We start from the raw sequence: 23,185 nt of genomic DNA, 5'->3' as shown, positions 1-23,185 counted from the left end.
GAGGAGTTTTGCCGCCCGCTGCCCCAGCCTGAGCTGCCCCGGGTCCCCATCGCTGCCCCGAAATATTCTAGCTATCCAGATGGGGTAACGTGATGGCGCAGGACAGACGCCGGTGGGGTTAACCGAATGCAGAGGCCTTTCTAAAGAGGGGGAAGAGAGAGAGAGAGAGAGCCCAGGCAGGGAACCAGAACAGCAGCGAAGGACGTCTAAAATTGCACACACAAAGGAAATTGACACTACAGCAGGTCTTGTTTTTGTTTTGATTTTTTTTTTTTTGGAAGTATTGCTCCACAGCAAGCACAGGGTCCCTTTTTTTTTCTTAACTGGATCGTTTAAGAGAATCCAGCTTGCGCTCTCGCCAAAGCTGGGAATATTTTGCACAACATTTGTGTTGGTCGGGTGGGAGAAAAAGTAGCCTTTTTGCCAAACTCTTCCATTTCCTTTTTCGCCCTGCAAATCTTCTCTCTCCCCACCCCCTCATTTGGGGGCGTGTTGGATTTTGGTGTGTGTGCATTTGTTTTGTTCCCCCCCCAACCATTCTTGAGACCCCCCCCACTCCATCCTCCACCATGGCCCGCATGAACCGCCCGGCGCCTGTGGAGGTTTGCTACAAGAACATGAGATTCCTGATAACCCACAACCCAACAAACGCCACTATGAACACCTTCATCGAGGTAAGTCCACCTGAGCAAATTGGAAACGCTTTGGGTTCGAATCGGGTTCTGCGTTCGCCCATTGATTTAAAGGCCCGCTTGTGGGTTCCACCCAGAATGTTGGGGTTTCGCTCTAGCAAGATGCTTTTCAGGGGGGCTGACACAAAGGGCAGCGGACAACGAAACAATTGTGTGAGGGGAGCAAGGAACCTGCACTAGGGACACTGCTGCCACCCCCACCCCCCAAATCTGCTTTATTTGGTTATGGGAAACCGCAGAACAGATTTAGGTGATAACCAGGAGAATCCCATAGTTACTGCTTTGAATACAACCCAAAAAAGTTAAGACTTACATCACTTTTCCAGGAGTCTGTTCCAGGAATGTTGCAAGGAAGGAGGAGGGATTCCTGGTCCCCGTTCGAATCTCAGGTCAAAGGCACATTGAGTTAAGAGCTGGAGAGAGACTCTCTCCTCTTCCCCCACCCCAAAAGCGCTCCCAGGGATTTCGGGGAGTTGGAACAGCTGTAGAGTAGAATTTGGGGAGTCTCTCAACCCGGTTAAAGACAGCGGGTGAGAGTCTTAAGCTTGAAGTTGCACATTCTTACATGTCAAACAAAGAAGGGTGTATTTTCCCCCGACGTTCTCTCGCTGTTAACTGGAGAGGGATTCGGTTTGAATGTTAGGTGCCTTGTTCAGAAAGCCCCCTTAGTCACCATAGGAGCTCCTGCCGGCTCCAGGGTATGTGAAGATTACCTGAAGTTCTGACGTACTTGGAAAATTCTCAAGGACCCCGGCTGCCAGCAGTTCAGATAAGCCACAAACTTTTGGCACCGTCGCTCCTGCAAAAAGATTTGTTGTGCTGTCTTCACATCCAACTCCTAGACGGGGGGACCCATTTGTTTAGCCTACTTAAAGGTTACTCGCTTGCTGAACTTTCGGCCTACTCGGTGTCTATATCAGCCGTCGCATTTGTAGGCTGCAAAATAAAAACCATTTTGGATAGATCTGTGGTTCCCAGACACTTTCAGGACTCTGCCTGGTCGGTTCCAGAAACTCATCCCCAGTGCCCCTTGCCTTGCCCTATAAAAAAGTGTCAATCAGAATATTGGTTTGCACAAGCCACTAAGGAAGATAATAATAATAATAATAATAATAATAATAATAATAATAATAATAATAATAATAATAATAATAATTTATTATTTATACCCCGCCCATCTGGCCGGGTTTCCCCAGCCACTCTGGGCGGCTTCCACCAGAACATTAAATAATAACATTAAATAAATAATAACACAATAAAATTCAAAACAGTAGCAATTAATTGCAGATTCTTTCAAAATGCAAGTAAAACTATTTAGTTGGATAAATACCAGCTTTTCAAAGCGTGAAAGTCATCCTGCACCCCGCTTGCCCCTTAGCACAGACCCCCCAAGTAATCCCAGTCCCCCCCCCAAGCGGGTGGTACATTTTTTTTACCTGTTTTCCTGGAGGTGATTCTTACCTGCTTGGCAAGCGATCTGGTTGGCAGAAAGATTTTTTTGGCTTAATTGTAATTGTAACTGGCTGGGCCAGGAGAGTTAGAAGGAGTTTACCTTTGAAAGTAAGGTAATATTTAGACCAGCAAGGTCAAAGCTGTCTGCGTGGAGCCAGTGGAAGAGCTCAAAGTGTCCTCATCCCTGGCAGCCCTGAGAGTTTCCAATCAGCCCCCCAAAAGAGCAAGTTGCCCATTTGAAATGGGGTGGTCAACCTTTTAGCCTCTCGAAAGGGCGCTCGACTACAAATCCCATCATCCTTGGCCCTGCTGGCCAGGGATCATGGGAGTTGCTAGTGCAGCTGGAAGAGCAAACTGGGAGGGTTATGTACTTAATTGGTTCCGGGTCTCTGTACGTAACCCGAAAAGTACGTAACCTGAAAAATTCAGTTTGCACATGTGCAAACCCAAAAAAACCGCTTTTGCACATGCGCAGACCGTGAAAACACTTCTGCGCATCCGCAAATCACGTGTGCTTTGGGTTGCGCTTCGGGTTCATAACCCAAAAATTACACAACCTGAAGCGTACGTAACCCAAGGTACGACTGTACTGCAGAAGACAGAATCAGGATTCAAGGTGACCTTAACAGATTGGAGAACTGTGCCCAAACTAACCCAATGAATTTCAGTAAGGACAAATGTCAGGTTCTGCTCTTAGGCAGGAAGAGTTAGATGCACAGATGCAAGACGGGGGACACCTGGCTTACTATCAGGCCATGTGAAAAGGATCCAGGGGTGTTTAGAAGACCACAAGCCTAACAGGAGCCAGCAGTGTGATGCTGCAGCAAGAAAAGCTAATGCTTTTCTAGGCCGCATCAACAGACGTAGAGTGTCCTGATCAAGGGAAATAATAGTACCACTCTATTCTGTCTTGGTCAGACCACACCTCGAGTACTGTGTCCAGTTCTAGGTGCCACAATTTAAGAATGCTGTTGGCAAGCTGGAGAGTAGGACTCGAACCCACGGCATCAAGTTACAATAGATTCCGGTTAAACATCAGGAAAGGCTTTCTGACAGTAAGAGGGTGGTGGACTCTATTTCCTTGGAGATCTTTCAACAGAGGTTGGATGTCCACCTGTCATGGATGCCTTAGTTGAGATTGACGGCCCTACTCTACATTTCTAGACTTCTGTGCCCGCGATGCAGCTACCACCCCAATTGGGGCCATCGGCGACTGTCTTAAAATCCCCAAAGGGCTGCTATGAAGAGGAGGGCAAAGACTTGCTCTCAGTAGATTTCATGGGTTTTCAATACAGGATGAAGTTACTAGATCTCATGGGCCAGAGAGAGAGGTCTGGAAGGCTACACTTGGCTGAGGTCCGCAACCCTTGGCCTAGTCGCTCCTCCTCCCACAAAGGTTCTCCTTCCAAGTCCTACTTTAGAGAAAGCAGACTCCAGCCAGGGAAGGCAGCAGTATTCCTTGCTGCTCCCTCAAAGGGTAAACGAGGGCATTTATTTTTAATCCCGGTAGGTATGCTGCAAGTTCGCCGAGTTGCCCACGTAACCAGATCAACATCTGCGGACAACAGAGCTGTTTTGGGGGCCTGAGTGGTGGGGGGGGGCGGGGAGAGAGAGAGAGAGAAGACAGACAGCTAAAAACAGCATCCTGGCCATAAGCCCAGGTATAAAGGGGAGCGCAAAAACTGCCCAGGAAATGTTAAGCAGATCTGGGTGAGCTTTAAAAACAGAACAAAACCAAAAAGGCAAGAGGGATGAAGGAAGGGACCTGTGGCATAGCAGAATGAAGGGAGTACATTCATGCAAAGTGAAACCCCTTTGCTCAAGAGTAAGGAGTGCTTTTGGGAAGAACAAGCAGCCAGGCACCTGGTTTGGTTAGCAGGTGACCTAATTCAGCATTCCCAAGGATCTGCCTGGGCAAGCACAACCGCCAAAGCGGTCAGAACCTCCTGCCAAATGTCGTCTGAAATCTTGCATCTCAACCGCCCCTATAATTTTTTTTTGGGGGGGGAGGGGGGAACTATGGCTTAAGTTTACATGATACCTTTTAAAGCAGAACCAGATCGCTTTCCCCCCAGCAAAGAATTCTGGGCAGTGTAGTTTACCCCTCGCAGAGACACAATTCCAAACAACCCTTGACAAACCACATTGCCCAGAATAATTGGGTGTGTGTGGCAAATGTGCAGGGAATGGGCTTGAAAATCTAAAACGTGCACACAGCCTAAGAGAACAGAGTTGTGGCTGATGGCTTCATTGTATCGTAGAGTTAGAAGGGAATGCCGAGGCTCATCTAGTCCAGCCCCCTTGCAATGCAGGGATCTCGACAAAAGCATCCATGACAGGTGGCCATCCAACCTCTGCTTAAAAAACACCCAAGGAAGGAGAGTCCACACAACCTTCCATCCCATGGTCAAACAGCTCTTCCTGCTGTTTATTTGGAATCTCCTTTCTTGTAACTTGAAGCCATTGGTTCAGGTCCGAACCTCCAGAGCAGGAGAAAACAAGCTTGCTCCCTTTTCCATGGGACAGCCCTTGAGATGTTTGAAGATGGCTATAACAGGGGTCAGCAACTTTTTTCAGCCGTGGGCCGGTCCCCTGTCCCTCAGACCATGTGGTGGGCTGGACTAGGGAAAAGGAGACCATAAACTTGACGTGAGTCAACAGTGTGATGCAGCAGCTAAAAAAGCCAATGCAATTCTGGGCTGCATCAATAGGAGTATAGCATCTAGATCAAGGGAAGTAATAGTACCACTGTATTCCGCTCTGGTCAGACCTCACCTGGAATACTGTGTCCAGTTCTGAGCACCACAGTTCAAGAAGGATACTGACAAGCTGGAAGGTGTCCAGAGGAGGGCAACCAAAATGGTCAAAGGCCTGGAAACGATGCCTTATGAGGAACGGCTTAGGGAGCTGGGTATATTTAGCCTGGAGAAGAGAAGGTTAAGGGGTGATAGGATAGCCATGTTCAAATATATAAAACGATGTCATATAGAGGAGGGAGAAAGGTTGTTTTCTGCTGCTCCAGGGAAGCGGACACGGGGCAATGGGTTCAAACTACAAGAAAGAAGATTCCACCTAAACATTAGGAAGAACTTCCTGACAGTGAGAGCTGTTTGACAGTGGAATTTGCTACCAAGGAGTGTGGTGGAGTCTCCTTCTTTGGAGGTCTTTAAGCGGAGGCTTGACAGCCATCTGTCAGGAATGCTTTGATGGTGTTTCCTGCTTGGCAGGGGGTTGGACTGGATGGCCCTTGTGGTCTCTTCCAACTCTAGGATTCTATGATTCTACTCATGTAAAAACACCAGGCAGGCCCCACAAATAACCCAGAGATTCATTTTAAATAAAAGGACACATTCTACTCATGTAAAGACACGCTGATTCCCAGACCATCCGTGGGCCAGATTGAGAAGACGATTGGGCCGCAATCTGCCCATGGGCCTTAGGTTGCCTACCCCTGGGTTATAATACGTCCTCTCAGTTTCCTCTTTTCCAGGCTAAACATACCCAGCTTCTTCAAGTGCTCCTCATAAGGCTTAGCTTCCAGACCCTTGATCATCTTAGTCTCCATCCTCTGCACACATTCCAGCTTGTCAACATCCTTCTTAAATTGTGGTGCCCAGAATTGGACACAGTATTCCAAGTGTGGCCTGACCAAGGCAGAATAGAGTGGTACTATTACTTCCCTTGATCTGGACGCTAGACTTCTGTTGATGCAGCCTAGAATAGCATTCACCTTTTTTTGCTGCTGCCTCACACTACTGACTCACGTTCAGCTTGTGATCCACCAAGACCCTTAGATCCTTTTCACATGTACTGCTAGTAAGCCAGGTGTCCCGCATATATAAGCTAATCGCCAAACGGCACCTTAAACCTAGTTACGGTCGCCACAGTGGACTGTCTGCTCACCTTTTTCCGGTGGAGTTTATTGTTGTTGTTATTCATTTCATTTCTATACTTTGTATCTTAAAGGTTAAAAGTCTAAAACTGGTTTACAACACATTAAACCATCAAATAAAAAAAAATCCAGAATAAAACAGCAACTGTTCCTCATAAGGCTTGGTTTCCAGACCCTTGATCATCTTGGTCACCCTCCTCTGCACACGTTCCAGCTTGTCGATATCCTCTTTAAATTGTGTTGCCCAGAACTGCACCTGGAAAACCCTTCTGACCAGTCAGAGCTGTTTGGCAGTGGAACAGACTCCCACAAGAGGTGGTGGACTCTCCTTCCTTGGAGGTTTTTAAGCAGAGGTTGGATGTCCATCTGCCATGGATGCTTTAGCTGAGATTCCTGCATTGCAAGGGGGCTGGACTAGAGGACCCTTGGGGGTCCCTTCCAACTCGTTTAAGATTCAGAACTCCAGCTGTGGTCTGACCAAGGCAGAATAGAGTGGTACTATAAATTCCCTTGATCAGGACGCAGCTCATGCGCTCGCCTTCTGACTTCTCGTGTCTCGGTGGCTCACTGATAAAATATTTTTTTGCCTTCTTTTGCTACCTGATCTTAACAGGAGACACCAGGGATTGAACCCGGGGCGCAAAGCTCTACCACCGAGCTGCGGCTGCTCCTCAAATGAGAGATCTCTTGTTTTATTTAGCCCGCATTTGAATTTCATGGAATCAGAACTGTATAGAGTTGGAAGGGACCCCACGGGTCCTCTAGACCAACCCCCTGAAATGCAGAAATTTAGATCTCGCTCACCTCGTTTCCTTCCTATGGGGCGGTTTTCCCCAACCTAGTGGTCCCCAGGCGTTTTTGTACTACGACTCCCTTCATCCATGACCCTTGGCGTTGCCGGCTGAGGCTGATGGGCGTTGGTAGTCTGTAACACCTCTCTGGGGGGGCACCAGTTTGGAGAAGGCTGCACCCGATACCAATGTGGGGAACACGGGCAGAAGGTTTTTAAAGAGTTGTCGCGAGGATGCGTCCCGGAAGGAAGGAAGCAGTTTTGCTTAGCCGTCGCAGGACTCCTGCCTCACTGAAGCAAAACGGCTTTCTGAACTGGGCTTCCGGTCGGCAGAGCGTGAGGCTCTTAATCTCGGGGTTGCGGGTTCGAGACCCACGTTGGGCCAAAGATTCCTGCACGATTCACTGAAGCCATGAGTCAGGCCAGGCCAGGAGAGCTAAAGTCTTCTTTCCCCTTCTTCCCCTGCGCAGGACCTGAAGAAATACGGCGCGACGACGGTCGTGAGGGTTTGCGAAGTTACCTATGACAAGACTCCGCTGGAGAAAGATGGCATAACCGTCATGGTAAGCCCGTTTTTCAGTTTCCAAGTCTGATAAACTGGCGCATTTTGTTTTCCTTTTCACAGGCTATCAGACAGGTATCCTCGTACGATGCTTCGGTGTACATTGGTTATTTAAGGAGTGCTTTTTAGCTCTGTACTGTTCGCACATTCGCATTGTGGCCACCTAACATTAGGGTTTTGCGATAATCTGGTTCCCAAAATTGTGATAGATCGCAAACTATCGCGATGCACTAGTTTATCATGATGTTGAGGTTCTGGGCTCGGCAAGGAGGGGGGAGCAAGAGGAGCGAGAGCCCCTCCAGTGGATCCCAGCGATCGCTCCAGCATGTCCTTCCCAGCGATGGCCCCTCGTGGCAATATGCTGTCATTCTGAAGCCATTATCGCAATCTTAACTTCGAATTGGTTTCAGGTGATTTATTGGTGGACTGCTCACCCGTACCTAACAAGACGTCATTTCTCTGTGATGTAAAACACCGTTGGTGCAGATATCGATCTCCCCCAAGACTAAAACTGTTGTTGCTTTGGAAAACGTAGCCCTCAATATGCTCGTTTTCTCCTGCTCTGGAGAGTAGGACTCGAACCAGTGGCTTCCAAGTTACAAGAAAGGAGATTCCGACTAAACATTTGGAATAACTTCCTGACAGTAAGAGCTGTCCGACAGTGGAACGGTCTCCTTCGATAGGTGGTGGACTCTCCTTCCTCGGAGATTTTTAAGCAGAGATTGGATGGCCACCTGTCAGGAATGCTTTAGCTGAGATCGCTGCATTGCAGGGGGTTGGACTAGATGACCCTCGAGGGTCCCTTCCAACTCTACGATTCTATAAATATAAATGGAGATGGGATCGACTAGAGCAAAGCCATGCCTTAAAATACCTTGGAATTATTATTTTTTGTGTGTTATCTTGGTAGTGGCACACCGAGGCAGTGAAAATCAAAGCGCAGAGAACGTTAGGGGCACTGATGAATTATTTTATTTTCCGAAGTGTAGAAAGTTGTTTGACTCAGCACTGAAAATCCCTTGCAAGGCAGCAACCTGGTTTTTTGCAGAGGGGTACAAGAGAGAACAGGGATGCGGGTGGCACTGTGGGTTAAACCGCAGAGCCTAGGGCTTGCCGATCAGAAGGTCGGCGGTTCGAATCCCCGCGACGGGGTGAGCTCCCGTTGCTCGGTCCCTGCACCTGCCCACCTAGCAGTTCGAAAGCACGTCAGAGTGCAAGTAGATAAATAGGTACCGCTCCAGCGGGAAGGTAAGCGGCGTTTCCATGCGCTGCTCTGGTTTGCCAGAAGTGGCTTAGTCATGCTGGCCCTGAGTGCTCACTAGAAGGACAGATCCTGAAGTTGAGGCTCCAGTACTTTGGCCACCTCATGAGAAGAGAAGACTCCCTGGAAAAGACCCTAATGTTGGGAAAGGTGGAGGGCACAAGGAGAAGGGGACGACAGAGGATGAGATGGTTGGACAGTGTTCTCGAAGCTACTAACAGGAGTTTGGCCAAACTGTGGGAGGCAGTGAAGGATAGGCGTGCCTGGCGTGCTCTGGTCCATGGGGTCTCGAAGAGTCGGACACGACTGAACAACTGAACAACAACAACAACCACATGACCCGGAAGCTGTACGCCGGCACCCTCGGCCAGTAAAGCGAGATGAGCGCCGCAACCCCAGAGTCGGACACGACTGGACCTAACGGTCAGGGGTCCCTTTACCTTTTATGAGTCATCTCAGTTGTCGTTGCGCTCGGCAGTCGTGAGCAAAATGGGAAATAACCTGTGGGTGTAGCACCCTCCTGCTTCGGGGAGTGCCCCCCCTCAAAAGCAGGAAGATGCCTGGGCTGGCTGGCTCACCCTGTGTCTTCTGCAGGGAGCGGCGGAGACTTTTAAAGGGGCTTGTATATGAAACCAGCTGCTCGCATCACCCTCTGTGATTATCTCGCAGGGAACGGATGTTTCAGCAGTTGCCTTTGATTCTTTGAAGCCGTCAGCAAAAGAAAAGGCGCTGGTGTTTTTTTTTTTTTCAAAACGCCTGTTCTGCCCTTTTAATTAGAAATAATTAAAGACGGCGTTAAGACACGATCCTCTGCGCTCAGGGCAAGGAACGGCGTGGGAGAAGGTTGTGGCTTTGCTCGGGTGTAATCTTTGCTTCCTGCTTCAGAATTCATGCTTCCAGCTCAGTACTAGTTTCTCTGTCTAGTTTCAAACCCGGACTCAGGGCAGTTTGCTTCCCAAAAGTCGGGAGGTAACCTAACTGGAGGTCTCTGCACAGGAGCATTGGTAAGATCTGAGAAGCAGTACAGTGGCACCTTGGTTCTCAAACTTAATCCATTCCAGAAGTCCGTTCCAAAACTGAGGCGCGCTTTCCCATAGAAAGAAATGCAAAATGGATTAATCTGTTCCAGACTTTTAAAAATAACCCCTAAAACAGCAATTTAACATTTATTTTGCTACCTTACGAGACTGATCCATAAAATGAAAGCAATAAACTATGCACTGCAGCCAGACAGTCAGTCAATCAATCAATCAATCAATCAAGAAGTGTGCATGCACACGAAAGCTCATACCAATAACAAACTTACTTGGTCTCGATTAAGGTGCTACTGGAAGGATTTTTTTTTTCATTTTCTATTTTGAATCAGTCAGTCAGTAGTTGAACTGGGTTCCACATAGTCATAGAATCATAGAGTTGGAAGAGACCACAAGGGCCATCTAGTCCAACCCCCTGCCAAGCAGGAAACACCATCAAAGCATTCCTGACAGATAACAATGAAATATCTTTTTTGACGCAGTTCGCTGCGTATGCTCTTAACGCTGAGCCTATCCAACCGTTAGATCTACGATGGTGATTTTGGCTAAGTGGAAACTGGAGGGGTTGCTGTCGATTCCAAGGACCGTTTCTTGAAGTCCAGGAGGAGATTGCAAAAATTCCCTTGCCCCGTGCCGGAAATGGCCATCAGGAATGGAGTTTAATCTGAAGGAAAACATACTTTATGGCGCCCATCTCGCCAGCTGTGCTGCCTATTTATTTTTCATTTAAGCGCCTGTGCCATACCACAATTCTTGTTTTATTTTTAACTTGCGGCACTGATAGCCCACTCAAGAGAGGTGGAGCCACTGGCGGCTTAGCGGTTAGAGCGTTGGACTGGAACTTGGGAGACCAGGGTTCAAATCCCAAGCTCGACCAGGAAGCTCACTGGGGGACCTTGGAGTCAAGCCACGGCCTCTCAGCCTAACCTACCTCACAGGGTTGTTGTGACGATTGAGGGGAGCATGCAGCTTTGATCTCCTAGGTGAAAAAGGTGGGATATAAATGCAATAAAATGAATCAGTCGTTAGGATTAATAAATATTGATTTATTGGGAGGAAAGCAATGACAAACCTAGACAGCATCTTAAAAAACAGAGACATCACCTTACTGACAAAGGTCCGTATAGTTACCTTAAAGCTATGGTTTTCCCAGTAGTAATGTATGGAAATGAGAGCTGGACCATAAAGAAGGCTGATCGCCGAAGAATTGATGCTTTTGAATTATGGTGCTGGAGGAGACTCTTGAGAGTCCCATGGACTGCAAGAAGATCAAACCTATCCATTCTGAAGGAAATCAGCCCCGAGTGCTCACTGGAAGGACAGATCCTGAAGTTGAGGCTCCAGTACTTTGGCCACCTCATGAGAAGAGAAGACTCCCTGGGAAAGACCCTGATGTTGGGAAAGATGGAGGGCACAAGGAGAAGGGGACGACAGAGGATGAGATGGTTGGACAGTGTTCTCGAAGCTACTAACATGAGTTTGGCCAAACTGCGGGAGGCAGTGGAGGATAGGGGTGCCTGGCGTGCTCTGGTCCATGGGGTCACGAAGAGTCGGACACAACTGAACAACAAATGATGAACGCTGCAAAATTAGCACGAGAAACAGAGTCTTATCGGGGTGGAGGGAGAAATCCCTTAAGATGGGATGTTGTTACGAGTGGCTGGCAGATGAGCCAAGGCGCGAGGGTGTAGCTGAGAGTGAAGATTTCATCCGAAGGCACGAGCCAACTTTGTGAGCCTGGCATAAGGCGATTAACTGTCAAGGAGCAAAGGCAGGGCAGGATTTGGGTAAAAATAGAAGGCACAGAGGCAGAGTCCCTTTTAACTTTTATTTGCACAATCTGCCTAATAATAATAATAATCTGCTTGTCCCTTCAGGTTTGTTGTTTGTAAATGTCAGGAAATAAGGAAGACTTGGGATGGGGGGGGTCCCCAAGTTGCTCTCCCTGTGGCCTGGTTCACGTATCACAAAAAGCCAACCTCCCTAACCAGGGGCTGCAGTCAAGGCTTATTCTTAGCTACAGCTCATGGTGAGCAAGAAACAAGCTTTTACTGGGCCAGCACATCCTCATGGTGCCAGTAAGCCATGGTTTGGCTCGATGTTTGCTTATCGCGACACGTGAGTGAGGCATGTGTACCCACCCCGGAAAAGCAGGAAGGGAGAGGGGGCTGTTGTGCTCGGTAGAATAGGGTGTCGGACTCGAAGGATCACCGGCCTGATCCAGTAGGATCTCTGCTGCTTTTGTGACGGAGCAATTCTGAGATGCTCCTCCGAAGGCCAGTTTCAGATGCCTGAGGCTAATGAAGTAGTTAGGAACATGAGAAGCAGCCTGGTACTGGATCCGACCGTTGGTTCATCAGACTCACTGTTGTCTGCACTGAGTGGGGATCTGAACCCTGGACTCCCAGGCCCTAGTCCAACACTTTAACCACTACACCACCCTGCCTTCCTAGAGTCATTGTGCTATGGGGCAGCTCTATCAATTAAGTAGGGAAATAATTACGGGGAAAGGAAAACGTCACTTGGAGAAGGATCTGAAATATTTTCCTTGGAGCCTGAATGTGTTTTATTCCGGATTGGTTTATTTGAAGTTTCAATGTGTTGAAAACCACTTTGAGATTTTTTTTTCTTTAAAATATAAAGCGCTATAGGAATGAAATGAATGATGATGATGATGATGATGATGTTGATCCCACAAGGGGGGAAATTATGCCTAGACATTTGGTTGTAGCGACCATCACCTAGGTTTAAGGTAAAGGTACCCCTGACTGTTAGGTCCAGTCGCAGACAACTCTGGGGTTGCGGTGCTCATCTCACTCTATAGGCCGAGGGAGCCGGCGTTTGTCTGCAAACAGCTTCCGGGTCATGTGGCCAGCATGACTAAGTCACTTCTGGCGAACCAGAGCAGCGCACGGAAACTCCATTTACCTTCCCACCGGAGCGGTACCTATTTATCTACTTGCACTTTGATGTCCTTTCGAACTGCTAGCTTCGCAGGATCTGGGACTGAGCAACGGGAGCTCACCCCGTCGCAGGGATTCGAACCCTTAAAGTTTAAGGTGCCATTTGGCGAATAGCTTACATATCCGAGTTTCTAACGCTGTTTCCCAGGGGCACGAAAATGTTGGGGTGGCTGAGAGAATGGAGGAACCCTCTTTCACATAACTTGACCCCGCTTTTTTCTCTTTATTGCATTTGCATAGTCACACCCTCTGCCAACCCCCCGCCGCTGAAATTAGGCTTGAAAATAGCATTCCGTTGCAGCCGATGAGTTGTGTTGTGTGTATATCATGGTTGTGGTGCTGGTGCATACGTTGCTGCTGCTATTTGTAGAGTTGGGAGGGACCCCCGAAGGTCCTCTAGCCCAACCCCCTGCAATGCATTTTTTCAGGGTTGTGATGGATGAAATTTTGGGGGGGGTGGGGGATGGGGAGCTATATATATAAATGCAGTAAACAAACGGCAAGTGAAATTTTGGCAGAGGCAGGTACAGGTGTGCCCCAACAGTGGCAGACAATGAAAGGCAAGGGGGAGGCACCCAATGTTGGCACCACTGAAATTTTAAAGCCCAGCGCCCACCACTGAATTTTGGACGTGCGGAGCTGTTGTAACTCTCGTCCCTCCCCCCTGCACACGCGTTCTCAACCTCCTCCTTCCTTGTCGTTTTTCTCCTCTTCCTTCTCTTAAGAGACGAAACAAAAGGGGTCTTTCATGCACCCAAATCTGTTTCTGCTTTGTGCGGGTGCCGGTGGGGATTGCGTGCCCCCACATGGTTCTCGTTTCACGTCGAACAAGGCAGCGTTGTGGTTCTCCCTCCTTATCGGCCTCGCATCGCGTTTTTTGCGGCCGGGAGCCTGAAAACTGGCTGTCCTATTTACCTTGCGTAGCCCTTGGAAAGGATTCGCGGAGGCTTGGTTGGTGAACTTGTCTCTTTCCGTCTCTGTCTCTACCCCCCACCCCAAACCCGTTCTGAATGGGCAGCTTGTCGAGAGCTGCTTCTCGTTCCACCCCTGGACACCGGCCAGCTTGCAAACATTTTCTCACTGTGCGCAAGAAGAGAGAGAGAGCCTGTTTGCAAGATGTAGCTTTTGGGCTCCGGAGAGCAATCAGATCACTCGGAGTCGGCCTTTTCCCTTTCTCTCTCCCCGCAACCCTCTTTGGGGGCTCCAGTCTTGCTTTTTTTGGGGGGGGGGTGTTGCTGACAGCCTTTTCTTTCTCGTTTTTGCAAAAGGGGCTCTGCTGCAAGGCTGCTCCTAAGAGCACAGGCCTGGCCTGCGTTCCAGGTCTCCGTAGCCGGGAGAGGAGACAGGCCGTGCCCTAGAAATGAACTATTTATGAGCTGCATCTGTGAAACCTCCTCCTTGGGTCGGTGCCTCGCCGATTACGCCATCCAGTGGATTTATCGCTGGCCCCCCGGGGGAAGGCCTTTTCCAAGCTTGGCTGCCCCCCCCTCCCTGTTTCCTTTCCTATCCAATCCTGTCTTCGTTCGTTCACGAACGGGTGGCCGTTTATGGTGCAGAAGGTTTTTCGTGTGCCTGTGTGCAAAGGGGCGGAATCAACCCAGGGTTGAAATCCTTTTGTCAACCGCGGAACTCGTGGGTGAGCCCAGCACGGCTGCACAGTGAAATCCAGATTGATTTATCCCATGCCACACAGCACCTAGCAACCCAGAACGGTGTGTTATATATCAAGTCAGACCCACGTCCCGTCTAGCTCAGTTTTGTCGGCACAGAACGGCAGCAGCTCTCCAAAGCTTTTCAAAAAATACATTTTATTGGAAGATTTTTATTTATGGAGAGATAGTGTGAAGAATGGAAAAGAGAGAAAAGGTTACATTTCTATAAATTATTATGGAATAATAATAAAAGAAATAATAGTACAGTGGATGCTCGGGTTGGAAACGTGATCCGTGCAGGAGGCGCGTTTGAAAGCCGCAGCACCACATCTGCACACTCACGGGTTGCGATTCGGCGCGCATGTGCGAAGCGTGATTTAGCATGTGTGAGTGCCAAAACCCGGAAGTAACCCGTTCCGGTACTTTCGGGTTCAGCGCAGTGCGCAAAATGAAAACGTGCAACTTGAAGCGGTCGTAACCCAAGGTGTGGCAATAATAATAATAATAATATATTTATACCACACCCATCTGACTGGGTTTCCCCAGCCACTCTGGGTGGCTTCCAAAAGAATATTAAAAACGTGATAAAACATCAAACATTACAAACTTCCCTAAACAGGGTTTCCTTCAGTTTATTATTATTATTGTTGTTGTTGTTGTTGTTGTTGTTGTTATATTATTATTATTATTATTTATGCCCTGTCCTTAATACGCATACAGTGGTGCCCCGCTAGACAAATGCCTCGCTAGACGAATGGCATTCGCTAGCGGAAGGCTGCCCCGCAAGACGAAAAAGTCAATGGGGCTGCCTCGCAAGACAGGGGGAAAAAAATTCGGCGCGAAAACCTCCGCGCTGCATTGCCGCTTCGCTAGACGAAAAATTCGCTCTGCGAAGACACTCGTAGAACGAATTATTGTCGTCTAACGGAGCACCACTAGTATAGTTATCAATAACCTAATATAGTTTGTGTAAAACTAACTCCAAATATCATTGTATTTATCCAAAGAAAGTCTGTGTATATTAGGGCTAGGCGATATCTGTTTTTCAACATTGTGATATATCACCAGCTAAACATTGTGATATACTGATATATCACGTTGTCAGAAATAATACCCCTCCCCACTCTCTCACTATATATAAGGTTCTGGTGACTTCTGTTTCAGTGTATCTGAAGAAGTGTGCATGCACACGAAAGCTCATACCAATAACAAACTTAGTTGGTCTCTAAGGTGCTACTGGAAGGGAATTTATTTTGTTTCAACTACAGCAGACCAACACCTGTATCAAGAAGAATGTACAGTGATGTGACGTAACAGATATCATTACTTTCTTTTCTTTTCCCTGATTAACCCTTATGTTTGTTACTTCTTTTTAATCTCAATAAAAAGAGAGAATAAACTTCTCTCTCTCTCTGTGTGTGTGCCCCCTCTCCTCCAGGACTGGCCCTTTGACGACGGCGCTCCGCCACCCACCAAGATTGTGGATGACTGGCTCAACCTGTTGAAGACAAAGTTCTGCGAAGACCCTGGCTGCTGTGTGGCTGTCCATTGTGTGGCTGGCCTGGGACGGTAAGCCGGAGCCCCCCGCTCGCTCTCAAAGGAGCCTGTGAATACATGCAGCTCCCCTCGGTCTAAGTCGAGCCATTCTTCTCTCGGGAAAGCATGAGGCTCTTCATCTCAGGGTCGTGGGTTCAGGCCCCGCATTGGGCGGAAGAGCCCTGCATTTCAAGGGGTCCGACTAGATCGGGGTTTCCCAAACTTGGGTCTTTTTTGGACTACAACTTCCATCATCCCTAGCTAGCAGGACCTGTGGATAGTGATGATGGGAGTTGTAATCCAAAAACAGCTCAGGGACCCAAGTTTTGGAAAACCAGGACTAGATAAAGGGAAAGGGACCCCTGACCGTTAGGTCCAGTTGTGTCCGACTCTGGGGTTGCGGCGCTCATCTCACTTTACTGGCCGAGGGAGGCGGCGTACAGCTTCCGGGTCATGTGGCTTGCATGACAAAGCCGCTTCTGGCGAACCAGAGCAGCGCATGGAAACGCCGTTTACCTTCCCGCCAGAGCAGTACCTATTTATCTACTTGCACTTTTAACGTGCTTTCGAACTGCTAGGTGGGCAGGAGCAGGGACTGAGCAACAGGAGCTCACCCCGTCGTCGGGATTCGAACCGCCAACCTTCTGATCGGCAAGCCCTAGGCTCTGTGGTTTAACCCACAGCGCCACCCTGTGGGTTAAACCACAGGGAAGTAATAGTCCAATAATAATAATGTAATAGTAATAGTAATAATTCATTCATTCATTCATTCCCCAGCCACTCTGGGCGGCTGACAGCAGAATATTAAAAACACCATAAGACATGAAACATTAGAAACGTCCCAAAACAGGATTGCCTTCAGATGTCTTCTAAAAGCCAGATAGTTGTTTATTTCCTTGACATCGGATGGGAGGGAGTTCCACAAGGCAGGCGCCACCACCGAGAAGGTCCTCTGCCTGGTTCCCTGTAACCTCGCTTCTCGAAGGGAGGGAACCGCCAGAAGGCCCTCGGAACTGGATCTCCGTGTCCGGGATGGACAATGGGGGTGGAGACGCCCCTTCAGGTATACTGCACCAATTCTGGGCACCACAGTTTAAGAAGGATGTTGACAAGCTGGAAGGTGGGCAGAGGAGGGCGACCAAGATGACCAAGGGTCTGGAGACCAAGCCCTATGAGGAGCAGTTGAAGGAGCTGGGTCTGTTTAGACCGGAGAAGGATATGGCCACCTGTCATGTATGATTTATTTGAGCTTCGCAATGCAGGAGGGTTGGGTCATGATGGACCCCTCCAACTCTGCGATTCTATCTCAGCTAGCTCATGTTGTGGGAGGGGGCACTGCAGGAATTTCAACTGAAACGTCCATGACAGGTGGCTGCTATCCAACCCCCGAGATGAAAACTCACCCACCCCAGCTCAGGGGACCATGACAAAAGTCAAAATGCGTTATGAAACTGATATCATGATATGAGCTTCAAACTAGTCCAGGGCGATATATCTATAGATCGGCCAGCCCTCCTTTGGGTTGAATCGTAAAGGCCAGATACGGTGGCCACATGTAACACACACACACACAGAGGTCTCTGGTTCCCGACCCCTGGATTAAAAAGTACGGGGTGCAGGCATTGCGCAAAATACCAAAGAGGCAACCAGCTAGGCTTATAGGGAGATTGACAAGGGCCTGTGCAGGGCTTTAGTAAAGGTAAAGGGACCCCTAACTGTTAGGTCCAGTCGCAGATGACTCTGGGGTTGCGGCACTCATCTCGCTTTATTGGCCGAGGTAGCCAGCGTACAGCTTCCGGGTCATGTGGCCAGCATGACCAAGCCGCTTCTGGCGAACCAGAGCAGCACACGGAAACGCCGTTTACCTTCCTGCCAAAGCAGTACCTATTTATCTACTTGCACTTTGACGTGCTTTGGAACTGCTTGGTGGGCAGGAGCAGGGATCGAGCAACGGGAGCTCACCCCTTGCGGGGATTCAAACCACCAACCTTCTGATCGGCAAGCCCTAGGCTCTGTGGTTTAAACCACAGCGCCACCCACGTCCCCTGTGCAGGGTTTTAACCAGCTGTAAATATCTAGATGCTCAAATAGGGAAGCGGGGTGTTTAATTATGTTTACTGCAGCTGCGAATTTCCTGTGCCTTCCTCCTCCTCCTTCCCCTCGCAAAAATAAACATGCCAGTCGCTTTTCTCTAGTTGAACCCTGTTTCTTCTTTCTAGTGCGATGGTTTAATCTTCTCTCTCTCTCTCTCTCTTTAAAACCAGAGCTCCGGTTCTTGTCGCGCTGGCGCTGATTGAGAGCGGGATGAAATACGAAGATGCCATTCAGTTTATTAGACAGTAAGTGCCTCTGAGCCGCCTGCTAAGATCCAGATTAGTGGCCACGCGTTCCAAGACTGGCTTGGTGTTTGCGGAGAGGAGTCAGGGAAAAGGCAGAGGTCGCTCGGCCTAAGGAACGCACCAAAAATGGCGAGCGTGTGGCTTGCCGGCATGGGTGCCCAGAAAGCCGATCGTGTGCAGACTCATAAAAGAAGGCTGGGACAAGTATTCCCCCCCCCCTTCTCTTGAACTCTTTATTTCGGTTTAGCTGAATGAATCAGAACCTGACCTACAAATTTACACAGGCTAAGCTGTTTGTTTATGGCCAGGATCCAAGGCCCATGGAAATTTAAACAGCAGTCTTCCCCCTCCTCTCCAAAATTGCTCTTCTGCTACGGAGGGGGCTTTGAAAAGCACTTTGTAAAATGCTTCTGTGCACTCACGCGTCTCGAGACGCGGCTTTTGGACCCCAGCCTCGGTCTTCCATAGTTGATCAAGGTAATGGGTAGAAATACTGCTTGGGTTATACATGGACTGACTTTATGGGGCAGACTTTTATTATGGCAAGCCACTCAGCTTTCTCCTCCTGGCCTCAACAACTCAACTCTCGACACACCTGTTGATGATCTCAATTTGGGTCGCGTTGCTAAACATCTGGAAGAACTTTCTGACAGTAGGGAGCTGTTTGGCAGCGGAAATGATCTCCCTCGGAAGATGGTGGACTGTCCTTCCTTGGGGGTTTTTAAGCAGAGGTTGGATGGCCATCTGTCACGGATACTTCAGTTGAGATTCCTGCATTGCAGGGGGATGGACTAGATGACTCTTAGGGTCCCTTCCCACTCTTAAGATTCTATCATTCTACTCTGGTTGAGTCATAGAGGGGGCTGTACTGCTTCCTAGTCCTAAGCGGTGTGTCACATCTAATGAATGCCCTTCCTACGGCGGCAGAAAACTTAAATGTAGAAAGCTAGCATATCAAGAAGAAGGATTTAGCTTAGCCCTGTTCTCCCTGAGAGGCTAACTTTTCTTATGCAAAGATGCAAGAGGATTCCTGTAATCCTGTAACAGTGACACCATCACAGCAGTACAGGCCAGGCCATTGGTCTTCTCTAGCTTAGTACTGTCTACACTGACTGGCAGCATTTTCGAGGGATTCGGGCAGGGAGTCATTTCCAGCTGCACCCAGAGACACCCTTGGGGGGATTGAACCCTGAGCCTTCTGCATGCTGAGCAGATGCCCTCCGGCTGAGCTACGAAAAGAGAGACCGCGCCAATCTACTGAGAACCAGTCAGTCTGGGTCAGGGAGGTTTCGATCCCGTGACGAGGGAAGCTGCAGAATTCTGCACTAACCGATGCCGTTGGGAGGTTTAGCCTAGAGCCTTCTGCATGCCAAGCAACTGCTCTCCCTCCGAGGTGCAGCCTCTCGCTTTCAGGGGGGTTATTTGTAGGGAGAGGAGCGTTGTTGCCCTACCAGAAAGTCATCTGGGGTTAGGGAAGGACTAGAATGAACCGGGGGGTGGGGGTGGGAGGGGTGGAATCCAGTGAAAACTGTCCAGGCAGATCCGGCGAGGATTACGGTCCATCTGGCCGCATCGGCTGCTTTGCAACTGTAATAGCTGTGTGAGCCCTTCGTCGCAGCCAGCTCTCCTTAGGAGCTGCGACCGGGCGTCCTGCTCTCAATCCCTCCTCTAATCTCCTTAGCGTTTTCTGCTCGGGCCACGGAACAGGGATTGTTCCTTCCGTCTCTCCCTCGTGCTCTTGGCAGACCAAGGACCTTGGGGAAGGGGGCTGAATGGCCGGAAGCGTCAGGGGGGGTCACTTCTAAGCCCCACCCTCCCGCATCTGGAGTCGAGGGCGCAGCTGGGGCTGCTTCGACCAACCCGCTGCACTTTCCCCCCCTGACCCTCCGTGGAAGGAAAGAGCTTTGCTGCTGCGCGGCCTCGGAAGCAGCTAACTAGGGGTGGCAAAGAGAGCTTTTTCCTTCGGCGTGCGAACATCTCTCGGTAGGCCAGGACCGCAGGAAAGGTTTTACTCGGGGTCAAGAAGCCGTGTGTGTGTGTGTGTGTGTGTGTGTGTGTGTGTTCAACACTTGCGAGGCCTTAACAGATTCGAGAACTGGGCCAGAGCAAACAAGATGAATTTTAACAGGGAGAAATGCAAAGTACTACACTTGGGCAAAAAAAATGAAAGGCACAAATACAGGATGGGTGACACCTGGCTTGAGAGCAGTACATGTGAAAAGGATCTAGGAGTCTTGGTAGACCATAAACTTGACATGAGTCAACAGTGTGATGCAGCAGCTAAAAAAGCCAATGCAATTCTGGGCTGCATCAATAGGAGTATAGCATCTAGATCAAGGGAAGTAATAGTACCACTGTATTCCGCTCTGGTCAGACCTCACCTGGAATACTGTGTCCAGTTCTGGGCACCACAGTTCAAGAAGGATACTGACAAGCTGGAACGTGTCCAGAGGAGGGCAACCAAAATGGTCAAAGGCCTGGAAATGATGCCTTATGAGGAACGGCTTAGGGAGCTGGGTATGTTTAGCCTGGAGAAGAGAAGGTTAAGGGGTGATAGGATAGCCATGTTCAAATATATAAAACGATGTCATATAGAGGAGGGAGAAAGGTTGTTTTCTGCTGCTCCAGGCAAGCGGACACGGGGCAATGGGTTCAAACTGCAAGAAAGAAGATTCCACCTAAACATTAGGAAGAACTTCCTGACAGTGAGAGCTGTCCGACAGTGGAATTTGCTGCCAAGGAGTGTAGTGGAGTCTCCTTCTTTGGAGGTCTTTAAGCGGAGGCTTGACAGCCATCCTGTCAGGAATGCTTTGATGGTGTTTCCTGCTTGGCAGGGGGTTGGACTGGATGGCCCTTGGGGTCTCTTCCAACTCTATGATTCTATGAGGTGTTTTAGATCAGCACACCAAAGCTTTGATTTTTGTATCCCCTCCCTTCTCTCTCTCTCTCGCCTCGCCAGGAAACGCCGCGGAGCCATCAACAGCAAGCAGCTGACGTACCTGGAGAAGTACCGGCCCAAACAGAGGCTGCGCTTCAAGGACCCTCAGAACCACAAGAACAAATGCTGCATCATGTAACCTCAGTAATAGCCTCTTGCCAAAACACACACACACACAAACTCCGCAAACACAAACACAGGGCTTGATCTCTGAAGTCGCAGGCAGTGGCAATCTTCCCCCACCTGGCTGGATTCCCCTTGTTACGCGTTGCCAAATCTGGCAGCGCTGGGATCTGAGCCTAGGAGGGAAGGTGGCCGAGCCCCCCCCAACTAGAAATTAAGATGTTGTTGTTTTTCCCCTGTCCCACTCCTTGCAGAACACCCGCCAAGAGTTCCTTGCGACGATGGCAAACCACAATGCAATTGTGCTTTTGTTCCTTGGTGCTGGGGTGTATCTATCTGGGACCACCACAGCCCCTCTTCCGTGCCCCCCCCCCAAAAAACCTCCTTTCCAGGCAGGGGCATGTCCTAGCAGGGGCTTTAGGCAGGATAGACTTCTTGCAGCTCAGATCCCTTGCCACTGCCTGCCCTCTTTCTGATGCCAGCGTGGCTTCCGACCCACCAAGCCAAAAGCTGTCTTTTGACAGTGCCACCCTGCCACTGCCTCCCCTTTCTTCGGGGGGGGGGGGTGTTTGTCTCAGATTGACTTGGTGGGCACCGCAGGTTTTGCCAGGCCTTCTGGAACCCAGGTGGCAAGCTGGCTTTGGTCGGAGGGATGGCATTGGTTGGGTAATGGGGTGATGGGTTAGTTTTCAGCTTCTTGCAAGGTAATCCTGTGGTCTTTTTGGGTGACCTGCCGTGATCTTTGATCCAACTCCACGAAGCGGGTTTCCTCACTCCATTTGGGAGAGGTACAGGGAAATTTCTCTGTAATGCACATGGGAAAGCAAACAGGCTCTCTGCCAAAGGCACCATAGTTCTACCTTGTGAGATTTCGTTCCCCCAGGTGCTATGATTGCTGTGTGTTTGTGTGTGTGAGACCAGAGGTTGCAAGGCCATCCTAGGGTTGTATCTCATTGGCAAAGGTTTGGCTTACCTGCACGTGAGACAGAGTGAGTTCAGGGGAGGCAGGGAGCTAGTAAAGAAATGGTTTTTGGTCTGAGAACAGAGGGCTTCAGGAATGTTTGGCATTGGGCTCGGGAATTGGGAAGAGCCCTGGCACAGTGAAAGCTGTTTCGTGAACGGAACGACACCTGATTTGGACATGGAGGACTGCACAATTTATGCCTATCTCCGCCCTAGGCCTGAAGAGATCAGGCCAGGGGAAAGGAACTGCTCCTGCCCCTTGCAGCTATTCCTGAAGTCGCGGGAAGTTTGCGAGCAGATCCCACTTCGCGGGAGGAGAATGAATGAGCATGCGATGTAATTTTGGCACCCTGGGAGATCCTGAAAACTCGTAGGTCCAGTTTTCAGAGACAGGGGAAGCTTGACCCAGGAGAAGGCAGGCTAATAAATCTTTATCTGACTCTTCACAGGTTGTGAGGAGATTACCAGAAGCTTTAAAATCCATTTCCTTGCTGCGGTTTTGCCCTTGTCGAGAGCACCCAAGCCACGGCTTCTGTTTTGATGCTTAACATTTTTAATCGCTATTAAATGTTATTTCTGGTGATTTTTCTCTTTGCGAAGCTAAATTGCGCCATTGCCATCTGGGTTCCTGCAGATTTGCTGCCCCAGCGATGGGCTCTGTGAGCATAGCAGCAGCGGCTGGTCCTATACTGGAGCCCATCTGGATTCGTAGAATTGTAGAGTTGGAAGGGACACCCAATGGTCAACTAGTCCAACCTCCTCGCATGCAGAAATCACAGCCCCCAAAGCATCCGTTCTGCCTCTGGCATTCCTCAGTAGGGAAATGGCTGTTCTAGGGTGCTGTTCGCCGCCTCTTCCATGAAAGAGAGCCAAGGCCACGTGCCCCTCGGTGCAAAAAAAAAAATATGGTAACAATTCTACCCCCAATAGATTATGGGCCAAGAAATCAGGGGACTGCCGGGGGGGGGGAGAGGAATAATAATTCTGC

General features: G+C 49.3%; 1 protein-coding gene across 1 annotated transcript; it reads left to right on the top strand.

Annotated features, from left to right (window-relative positions):
* The first annotated feature begins 515 nt into the window (after window positions 1-515).
* PTP4A3 (protein tyrosine phosphatase 4A3) lies at window positions 516-21,281 on the top strand. The gene is made up of 5 exons (XM_033155929.1): window positions 516-674; window positions 7,297-7,389; window positions 15,737-15,867; window positions 18,099-18,173; window positions 21,133-21,281. Exons 1-5 carry the CDS (start codon window positions 570-572, stop codon window positions 21,248-21,250), a joined length of 522 nt encoding a protein of 173 aa, XP_033011820.1. The 5' UTR covers window positions 516-569; the 3' UTR covers window positions 21,251-21,281.
* The last annotated feature ends 1,904 nt before the right edge of the window (window positions 21,282-23,185 follow it).

This window comes from Lacerta agilis, chromosome 7, assembly GCF_009819535.1.
Source record: "Lacerta agilis isolate rLacAgi1 chromosome 7, rLacAgi1.pri, whole genome shotgun sequence".
Taxonomy (NCBI): Eukaryota; Metazoa; Chordata; class Lepidosauria; order Squamata; family Lacertidae; genus Lacerta; species Lacerta agilis.
Note: the sequence above shows the minus strand (reverse complement) of the source record. Positions and strands in the feature narration are given on the sequence as shown.

What these genes read in the sequence shown, in the direction of transcription:
- PTP4A3 (XM_033155929.1), top strand. Translation starts at nt 570, where the DNA reads ATGGCCCGCATGAACCGCCCGGCGCCTGTGGAGGTTTGCTACAAGAAC. An exon ending in CTATGAACACCTTCATCGAG is followed by an intron (nt 675 to 7,296) that starts GTAAGTCCACCT and finishes TCCCCTGCGCAG; the next exon opens with GACCTGAAGAAATACGGCGC. An exon ending in TGTGTGGCTGGCCTGGGACG is followed by an intron (nt 15,868 to 18,098) that starts GTAAGCCGGAGC and finishes CTTTAAAACCAG; the next exon opens with AGCTCCGGTTCTTGTCGCGC.